The sequence below is a fragment of the Lucilia sericata genome, unplaced genomic scaffold (genome assembly GCF_015586225.1).
Source record: "Lucilia sericata isolate MDLA Ls3-8-SP2 unplaced genomic scaffold, ASM1558622v1 Contig000002F_arrow, whole genome shotgun sequence".
In the NCBI taxonomy this organism is placed as follows: domain Eukaryota; kingdom Metazoa; phylum Arthropoda; class Insecta; order Diptera; family Calliphoridae; genus Lucilia; species Lucilia sericata.
The window spans coordinates 2787419-2798641 of NW_023994043.1; the positions used below are offsets into that span (position 1 = coordinate 2787419).

At 32.7% G+C, this 11223-nt stretch overlaps 1 protein-coding gene across 4 annotated transcripts in view; it reads left to right on the forward strand.

Annotated features, from left to right (window-relative positions):
• LOC119616256 (protein prickle) overlaps positions 1 to 10322 on the forward strand; it is a 242246-nt gene extending 231924 nt beyond the window's left edge. For all 4 annotated transcript variants that reach the window (XM_037972609.1, XM_037972602.1, XM_037972587.1 and 1 more), the window contains 3 exons: positions 4027 to 4155; positions 6677 to 6880; positions 7678 to 10322. In XM_037972609.1, the coding sequence (XP_037828537.1) occupies positions 4027 to 4155; positions 6677 to 6880; positions 7678 to 9495 (2151 nt within the window). In that variant the 3' untranslated portion in view covers positions 9496 to 10322. The remainder of the gene's footprint in view (positions 1 to 4026; positions 4156 to 6676; positions 6881 to 7677) is intronic.
• The last annotated feature ends 901 nt before the right edge of the window (positions 10323 to 11223 follow it).

The window sequence follows — 11223 nt, forward strand, 5'->3', positions numbered from 1 at the left end:
GTATACCAACTCCAACATCATAATCAAATTTTACTGAAGAGGAAGCAATAGCGCTTATGTTGGAACTGGGTCTCAGTCGAAATAAGTACCAAATATTAAGGAAAGCTCTGCATGAAAAAGGACACAATATATTACCATCATACAAGGCGATCCAGGAAAAAAAACAAACTATCCTACTAAATCAACAAAAAATAATGAAGAATTGAAAGAACTGAGAGCTGCGGAAAAAAACAGAATCCAAGAAGAATTTAAAGTTCAGATGGGATTAAACATCGACAAACCACTTTCAAGTTGCGGTAGTACAAATGACGGTAATACGGCGAGAAGGTTTTTTCGTGATTTTGAAATTACTTCAAAAATAACTGGAATCGACAAGGAGTTGCTTCGAAGAGTTAAAACTATTTTAATGGCACTGAATAGTAAACATAAAATTAATGAAAATCGATTTGGGGAATACACATCTGAAATTTCTAAATTACTTGTATCTCTGTATCATGGAGGGAACTAACACCAACAGTACACAAAGTATTGTGTCATGGTCAAATAATAATTGAATCGAATATTCTTCCACTTGGAGAGTTAACAGAAGAAGCCCAGGAAGCGAGGAATCGAGATTTTAAGCATGTTCAACTATTCAGCTCAAGAAAATGCTCCAGGCAATCACAGAATGAAGATATTTTTAATATTTTACTTCTATCTTCTGATCCTGTTCTTTCAACTATGCGAAAAAGATGGATTTGTTATGAAACTCTATCACTCTATAACAAGGAAGATTTAAAGGACTTATATTACCTTCTGGATATGTATACCGATATGACAGATTATTTTATAGAAAATAAGTAGTGTTAGGAATTAACTATATAAGTAGGTTGTAAGAATTAATTGTATTATGTTTAAGATAAACAGTTCAAATAAAAAAAGCTATTATACTAACTGTATATTAATTATTGTATTAAATTGTGTTTTATATTTCGGTGGGCGGGAAAGGTAATTTGTGTGGGGTGATTTAGGTGTTGTTGTGCGTGGCTCATAATAAAATTATAATTTTTTTTTATTTTATATACAATATTATAATAAAATAATTAACTAAATAATTTTTAAAAATTGTCCAAATATTTTATTCAACACCAAATGTATGTTCTGTCATACTTAATACTAAAATATGAAAAAGATGAAATTAAAGGACACAGGTTTAAATGAACATATTTTTGAATGTAATTGAGATATTGGCTTGAAATTTTTTGTAAAGGGTCGAGAATTTCCATATCTAACTAAAAAATGATATTAAGGGATAAATATTGACTAAATTGTTGTAGCTATCTGCGATCCTATTAAAATTTTGATATAAATCATAGTTTTAGAAATTAAACAAATATGTAATATATGACAAAATCTTTATTTATGAACAAAACTCAATGAAATTTTCAACGCTTGTTAAATTTGTCATTTCAAATAAGAATATGCAAAAAAAAAATTGAAAAGGTCAAAGGGCATCCCGCAATTCCCAAAAATAGGAATGAAAATCCCAAAAATGGGATTTTTTACTTTTTTGCCCATAGGGTCCACATTTCTTTCAGGGCTGGGAAAATACTTTTGGAGTAAATAGAAAACATATTGAGGTTTCCAAAACTGCTTTCAGTTTTCTGATCCCAGCTTTGGGATTTTAGAACATGTCGCCCAAAGTTGAAGTTTTGATAAAAAATAGGTCATATTCGGAAGGACGCAGTGGCAACATTTTTAAAAAAATAGGACAAGTTTTTTACGCCAAAGCGTTCTGCGTAAAGGTACCTTTTAGAAAACTATAAAATTGTTATATGTTCTTAATAAAAATTTTATTTTATTAATAAAAGAGTTAAGACACATTTTTGGCAAAAAAACGCCAAAAATCTAAAATTTTTTGAATTTTTAAATTAAAAAACGTATATTTTTGGATCTGTAAACGATATTGATCTGAAATTTTTTGTATATTATTGGAAATTTTGTTGTCTAACTAACAAGAAAAAATTGAGTCCATTTGGTCCAAAATTACGCCCGGTATTCAAAAAAAGGCGGACCAAGGTATGGTAAATTTTGTATCACTAAATTTTTAAATGCCTATAACTATAGCATGTTTTTTCAAGATCTCGTCGAGCGCTTTCACAAAATATAAAAATCTTTGTATTTGGGTGAAAAACAAAAAAATGGCACGAGTTTAAAAATTTTACATGTCGTAGGTACCCTACTTTGAGCCGCCACAGCGCCGTCCCTGGGGCATCTGCAGGGTTCATCTTCAAAATTTGAACTCGAATACTCCTTGGCTACGCTCACGCCAAATTTTATCCCGATCGGATCAGCCGTTTAGAAATGCCAGATTTATTTCCAAAAAATTTCCATTCTGCCCCACTGTGGATCGCTTGACTCAAAAATAGGAAAAATTTGATTATATCGGATCATTATACAAACAAGTAAGAAAGTATAGTCGGGCGTGGCCGACCATATGATACCCTACACCAGTTATGAATATTAAATGTGATTTATTTTTCATAATAAAGCATTTATCTTCAATATTCCCTTGTTCCGATACATTTAAGCAATTTATGGATGAAAAACTAATTTTCTGAAAGAGGCTTTATATGGGGGCTAGGGGCAAATATGGACCAAGCTCGATAAAATTTTGTGAATATATTTATATTTACATAATATTTTATTGTGCTGAATTTCATCGCGATATTTGTGTTTATAAGTTAATTTGGGACATTCAAGTAATTTTCTGAAGGGGACTTTGTATGGGAGCTAGGGTCAAATGGGACCCGATCTTTATGAAATTTGGCAGGGTCATCATGACTTCTATAAAACTTAGTTTTGCCGTATTTTATCGATATATCTGTATATTTAATATAATTATGAGCTCAGAAGCCCTTTTCGGGGGGTTCTGTTCTATGGGGGCTAGGTGAAATAATGGACCGATTTTAACCATTTTCAATAAGCTTCGTCCTTGGGTCAAATAAAACGTGCGTGCCAAATTTCATCCAAATATCTTGAAAATTGCGACCTGTACCTTGCGCACAAGGTTTACATGGACAGCCAGCCAGACGGACGAACGGACGGACATAGCTTAATCGACTCAGAAAATGATTCTAAGCCGATTGGTATACTTTAAGATGGGTCTAGGACGAATATTTTTGCATGTTACAAACATCAGCACAAATCCAATATACCCTCCCCGCTAAGTGGTGTAGGGTATAACTACCATCGCAGACTGAAAATCTCTTCAACGTAAAGGATCAATATCCTTACTAGTGGTGTGTTCGAATAACAAAACTTTTCCTACTAGTCTCATTAATAACTTCCAATAAATCCTATGGCTATGGACCAAAAATAAAGAAACTAAAGAGAAAACAAAAAACTAACGCCTAAACTATAACATTTTCAAAATTTATTCTATCATGTTACACCATGAAATGTTCTTCTCAACTCATATGCAACCACAATCAAAAGAACGTCCAAAAAACATGCATACGAAATCGTATAATATTACAACACATGTGTTGTGTACAAATGTGTTGATGCAACTTATAGTTTTGTGGTCAGTGGAAATTGGCCTTTTGCTATCAGCATCTTCACAGGCATACTACTCCAAACCTCTTCTAGTTTGAATTCATTCTTTTGTTCTATTTAAGAGTGTTTGGTGGGCTGGTTGGTTGGTTGGTCTACAAAATTCATAAATAATGACGATAATGATGCTGTGTTAAAGATGGTATGTTGCCTGCAACATCATCATCATGGTTTACCACTTCGTAAGGTAGCAATTTAAAGTTGGTATTTTCATAGTAGTCTTTTAAAATATTTCAGTAAACATGTCATTTGTAGCCATTGCTGCTTGTGCTCTGGCTCGTGTATTAAATTTGAAAAGGGGCCACATTATTTAACAATTTATGTTTATTTTATTTATGTTCCACGTTGGTTGCCGTTGCTTACTCTCATCTTAAACGAAAAAAAAACTTTTCATCAACATTTTTCTTCTCTTTGTTTTTGCTGTCATTTCAGGTTCGTTACTGTCACTCGCTGACGGATGAGGAACGCAAAGAACTTCGCTTATTTTCTACACAACGCAAACGTGATGCACTTGGACGTGGCAATGTCAGACAGTTGATGAGTGCACGTCCCTGTGATGGTGTAAGTATTTTATCGATTTGTTGTAATTTCTATATTATAGTGATATTGCTTTTATGATGATGTTAAAAATTTCACTTTAACTTTGAATAAGACTGAATGTTATTTTAGAAATTTTAATGATAGTTTAATAATTTCTTTTATTTTTAATGTATTTTAGAGGAGTATTGTTGGAGTATTTAATCACACATATTTTAAATAATTATTTAATTTGTTTATGTATTAAAACATTTAAAGTTGATTTTTAAGATAAGGTACTTTAACGTTTAAAATATTCAAAAACAAATTTTTATTTTATAAACGGCTTATTAATCAAAATTTGTATAGAATTTTGTTTTATAAACCATTTATAAAATAAAAATTAGATATAGAATTTGGGGGTATGTATTTTTCCATATTTTTTTATACGTAAACACGTTTATACTTAAAACACGTTTGGTCCAAATTTCATCAAAATATCTTGAAAATTGCGACCTGTACCTTGCGCACAAGGTTTACATGGTCAGCCAGCCAGCCAGCCGGACAGGCGGACGGACGGACGGACATGGCTTAATCGACTCAGAAAGTGATTCTGAGTCGATCGCTATTCTTTAAGGTGAGTGTAGGACCAATGCGTTACAAACATCAGCACAAACGTATAATACCCTCCCCACTATGGTGGTAAGATATCATATTATGATTAAACAAAGTCTTAATATTTCATCATAATATAGTTTTATTAATCATAATGTGATGTTGTAGCATCATATTGTAGTTTCAAGTAACTATATCATGGTTTCATATAATGGTTTCAAGTAATCACGTTATTGTTTCAAGTAACCATATCTTAATTAATTTTAATTTTAGCGCATTGCTTTCATTAACGATATAATAGACAAGAATTGATGATTCCATGGGTTACATAACGGTTGGTCTGACAATCAATAATCGGTTGGTTTGATTACATACTTATTTGGACAATGATAAACATACTCGGGGCGTGTCGAAAAAGTCTTGCATCTGCTAATTTTTATAATTTGAGGACTAGACCCAATTGCCTATCTATTAATACATATAATTGAACGACCTCTTGAATTATATTATCTCCTCAGAACTAAGTCGTTTTTCTAACAAATTTCATTAGATAAATTTTGTGTCATATTCCAGATCATGAAAGATAATTGTGCCAATTGTCTATATAAAATAATAGACGATACAAACAGAGGGGACAAGAAGAACGAGTTTTTTTCAATTTAAAAAAATAATCTACTTTAGCTTAACTGTATTTGTGTGATTACAAACATTGCTTAAAAATCTCTCACGCCCACTTGATTTGTATGCAAAAATTAAATGTAAATTAATGTTTACACAGACATCGGTTTAACAACTTGAATGTAGCTCAGATGTCGGATTAAATGCAATTAGTAATTTTAAGCTAATTTCATGGGTGTAAAGTTTTTTTGTAGTTATGTAGAGGAACATGTATGTATATGTAGTGGAACATGTGTCCAGGCCACTAATTGTAAGTGGCACAACTAAAGTCTTAACTGTCACCAATTGTAGCAAGTGTTCAATGACATGTGTTATTTAGAGTTTTTTTTTTCTTATTCCGAAAACATGAACAACAGCAACACCACCTACTTGAAAAGTCGAAAAAGAAATGTTAACAAAGTTGCAAGAATTGGAATAAGAGAATGAAAGGAAGACAACGCCAGAATAAAATAGGAAAACTTCCTCAAAACATAAATAAACTAAGAAGAAAGTAAAGTCAATCAATTCCGACTATATAATACATTACACCGAATATAAGGCCCATTATTGAACAAACTTTTAAACGTTATGTAGATATGAAAGGCATTTGTGTTGGTTTATACCTCGATAATAACATTCATACTGGGTGTCTATTTAGGGATCAAATCAACATTTAAAAACTTTGAAAGTGATTTTGAGTAGATGGATTTACTATACGTTAGATGTAGGGTATAATAAACATTGAAGCAACTAATACGTGTAGATGCAACATAATAAATAAGTAGAAGCCAAACAAACTTAAACTTGACTTTCTTAACAAAAGTCGATAGCAAGAAAAAGAGGAAGAGAGATAGTTGCATAAAAAAAAAAGAAAACGGAAAGACACCTTAAGACATGACCTGGCTAACTAGAGGGTAATTGTACATATTACTTGGTAAAAATTACTTACACAAATACAAGTTAGTTTTGTTGAAATCTTTATATATCTTATGTTAAAGTGTCAAGAACATTGTGAGTCTCACTTTAAGTCCGTCCAGTTGTCTCTCTATGTAATAGTTAATGTAACTTGTAAAGTGTTTTTTGTTCAACTTTTACTGTTGACTGTGTTAGGTGAATGTTAGAAGTTTTATATAGCAAATTTCTTAAGTGTTTTATAACGTGTACTTTCTCTACTTTCTTCTTTCTCTTTAAATCTTAAGCTTTTATAATATTATAAGCATTTATTTAAATATATAAAACGAGAAAAAAAGCATGATTAAAATATTATTTTAAATTTCTCGTAATCCAATTACAGTGTGATGATTTAATTTCGACCGGTGACATTGCTGTCTTTGCAACACGTTTGGGTCCAAATGCATCTTGGCATCCTGGCTGTTTTGTTTGCTGTGTGTGTCGTGAGTTGCTCGTCGATCTCATTTACTTTCATCGTGATGGACGTTTGTATTGTGGGCGTCATCATGCAGAAACTTTAAAGCCGAGATGTTCAGCCTGTGATGAGGTAAGTTTTTATTATAACTATTCAGTAATGTTGTCAGTCAACAAAATGTTGGGAAAACAAAATGAGTATTAATAATTATGTAATTCTAAGGTCAGATAGTTGTAAATCAACAGTACATCACTTCAAAGTGATTTTAAGATTTAAGTCGTTTGTAAATTGTTAGTAACATTTTAAAGTAAAATTGTATAAAGTTGTTATTATTTTACCTACAAGTGTGAAAATCTCAAATGTCAATACGAAGTTCTTGTTTCAAAAGTTATTTCTAAAGAAGTTTTCTTTTGTTCCCAAGGAGTATTCTATAAAAGTTTGTTCACTGGCGTAAAACTAGTCACTATTGTCCATTACTTCTTATTTTTATGTTAAATATTGTCGCATTCATTTCCACAAGCCAATTAAGGGCATCTTTCGGTACATACGAGTTTTATATAAAATGGAGCTTTTCCTCTTCACCCTTAAGTGGATAAACTGAAAAGAATAGTTTACTTTTCGAGAAAACTTCAACTAACTCTTACTTTATTTAAAATTATATATTACAACCCTGCCTCTTTCCAGCCACTGTGCACAGTAGGTAATCAATAAATGCATATAGTTATTTGAAAATCTCTGCCATTCCTAAGTCAAAAACTTAATGATACAGAACTTTTAACAAAACTCCAAGTGGCTCATAAGCAGCTCCCTGCACAACACCTTTAATAGCATTAACTTTTCTTTAACAAACTCCACAACAACTATAGAAGCCGAAAGGAAAAAAGTTTATTCTTCAATACATGAAAAACTTTTCTTATTTGTCTTTACAGATTATCCTGGCAGATGAATGCACCGAAGCTGAAGGACGTGCCTGGCATATGAATCATTTCGCCTGTCATGAATGTGAAAAGCAATTGGGTGGTCAAAGGTATATAATGCGTGAGGGTAAACCCTACTGTCTGTTGTGTTTCGATGCAATGTTCGCGGAGTACTGTGATTTTTGTGGTGAGGCTATTGGTGTAGATCAAGGGCAAATGAGTCATGACGGCCAGCATTGGCATGCAACTGATGAATGTTTTTCTTGCAATACATGTCGTTGTTCACTGTTGGGACGTGCATTCTTACCCAGACGTGGAGCCATATACTGTTCGATAGCCTGTAGTAAAGGTGAGCCACCAACACCTTCTGATAGCTCGGGTACTGGCATGTATACAACGCCCACGCCACCCACTCAACGGGTAAGACCTCAAACACGCATACCCAGCAGTCATGCTTCAAGTTCACCACCAATGTCACCCTTGCAACAGCATCAACATCAGCAAAACTTCAATCAAGCCATGTATCAGTTACAAAGTCAGCAAATAGCAGCTGGCATTGGCAGCAATGCTTCCAGTGGAGGACTGGTGGGTATAGCAACGAATACGGATGGTGCTAAACAAAGTTATCCTACCTCGGATTCTGATGCAGGTGTGGTCAAGGATATGGAGCATACAGCAGGAGATTTTACAGATTTCTCGGGTGGTTTACCCTCCTCATCTTCTCAGAATATGTCACCGCTAACATCACCCGGAGAATTTAATCACTCCATGCCAAAACCCATGGAACTGAAACGTGATGGTCCGTATAACTTCAATGAAATGTCACTAAATTTGGAAAATACTTGGCCCGCAAAACCCATACTAGCAGGAGCCAACAGTTACAATTTACAACGCCAATTGCATCAAATTTCAGAAGTAGAAAATGCAAAAACCTCCAGTATGCCAGAGTTGTCACAACCAGGAAATTCCTCAACATTTCCCCAACAAAATCCAAACAATTTACAACAGCAGCAATTGCCGCAGTATGGTTCCGATTATGCTCAGCATATGCCCCACAGTATTACCTCGCCTCCACCTTCAGAGATACCAGATCTTCCAACACCAAATCTCTCCGTAGCATCTACAGCATTACCACCTGAATTAATGGGCTCTCCTACTGCCTCGGCTGGTGAGCGTTCAATACTCTCGCATCAATCTACACAATCCAATCCTGGACATCAACCTGTACATCCGGTCTCTATATTAAGTGGAGCTTCTTCCTCTTCACCCATGAGTGGTGAAACTAAGAAAAAAGGTGTACGCTTCGAAGGTATACCGTCCGATACTTTACCACGTTCACGCAGTTACTCCGGCAATGGCGCCGGCACGCAACGTAGCAGTGAAACTACAGCAGAGAAACATCGCCACGGTGGTAATGGTGGTCATTCTTCCAGACGCCGTAGACGTCGCAAATCTCATCGTTCTGGCAGTGGTCATCGTTCCAATTCCACAACCCGAGCCGACACCTATGCTACAGCTCAGCCACTTTCTTCTTCCTATCAAGGTCCACCTTCCATATTACAAACAGCTGGCTTGGATCCCACACGCCATCATCATTCTTCCCAAATAACTGTGGGAGCCAACGATGACGACTCTGACGATGCCTCTAGTGTTTGTTCAACGTGTTCGTCTAGTTCATCTAGTTCCGAAGATTATATGTATCAAATTCCTTTGCGACGTCATTATGGTGGCGTACGCGTTAGTTATGTACCCAATGACGCCTTGGCGTATGATCGTAAACGCAAGCCTTCGGATCCAAATGATAAAGATAAAAACTGTGTTATATCGTGATTTACAAGTGAGTGCGTGCACAAACTGTTGATGTACATGAATTGATATTAAAGTAAAACTAGTTGTTGGATGTTTTTGATGGCTGGTCCATTGCTCTACGCAATTCTCATCTTAAACACTATTATTAATTTATGCGGTTTGTGAATTTGAATTAAGTAAAGGTAACGGAGTGATAGCAACATAGAGGCAACATTAGATGCCACATTTTAATTAAGGGTATTTTATTTAGTTTTTGGTTTTTCTGCTTAAGTTATGCAGCAGCTAACTAATGCCTAAAAGCGTTTACAAATAACAAGTTTTGTTCTACATTCACATCTAATCCTTTCAGTATACAAATTAATAAAACACATATTCAATTCATCCAATTTAATTCGTAAAGCAAGGCTTAGGTGTGTGTTACACATTTAGAAGCAATAAAACTATTTACAAAATAATGGGGTATTGGCATCATTTAAACATTGCCTATGGCTGCAACAACTTTAAGACTTAATAGTTTCCTCATGTTGCTAGGTTCATTCTTCATTCTCTATAATTTAAAACAAAATTTATGATATAAATTAAATTTTTCCAATAAATACTCTAAAAACTTAAGTCTAAATGAAAAACTATTAAAACACCAAATTTACAATTTATGAAATTTTTAGTTATTTAAGTTCTTTTACTAAAACTAATTCTATAAAGAAAACTAAACTATCATAAATATAATAAAAAAAATTAATATAAATTATTATTTCAAAGGACTATAGTTTCTATACCCAAATAGTTACTTAAATGCATAAAATACTATAATTTATTTATAAAACTTAGATTTAAATTAAACGAATAGAGAAAAAAACAAAGCAAATACAAAGTAAAAAGTACAATTCAGTAATTCTTCTATATATACATACATATAGTACATACAAAATAGGCTTAAGGACTTCAAATAGGACACACATCAAAACATTTTAAAATCATAAAATATTTATAAACACACACACACACACAAACAAACTCTCATACATATTCAGTAAAGGAAAAAGCAAAGCAATAATTTTTAAATTAAATAATTAAATCTAAGTATTTTAGGAGGAAAAATAATAAATCCCATTCATATTAGTTTTGTCTTTATTTTTCAATTTATATTTAATAATTTATTTATGAACATTTGTTTGTTTGTACAATTAATTGAAAATTATTCATAATTTATTCAAACACATGATAATAATTTAAACTATTCAAAAGCATATAATTTTTAATTTAATGTAAGAAAAATATAAAACTCTATTCTATATTGTAAATTGAATAAAATTATAAAAAGTCTTCAAAAAATATTTACGAAAAACTCCATGCATATTTTTAAACCAAGTTTACTGTAATTTATTATTAAAAATAATATTTATAAAATATAGAATTCAAATTCTAAATAAAACTAAATAATTTAACAAAAAAAAAATTGGTCAATTTTATTACATTTCATTTGAAACAGATAGGAGTGCACTATGGGGTACAAACGAAGTTTTAAATATATTTGCCAATATTTAATTAAGTTTTTTTAAGAAATATTTATTTTTACATTTGTGTAAAAAACATTCCAGATAACATGATAAAGTAACTTCTTATTGGAGCATTGAGTAAGAGAATAAACTAATAAACATGGAAAATAACTGTACAACCGGGTTTAAGTCCGCAAAAGTCGGGTAAGTACCAGTCATTTTTTGATCATCGTCGAACAAAAATAAGTAGTTA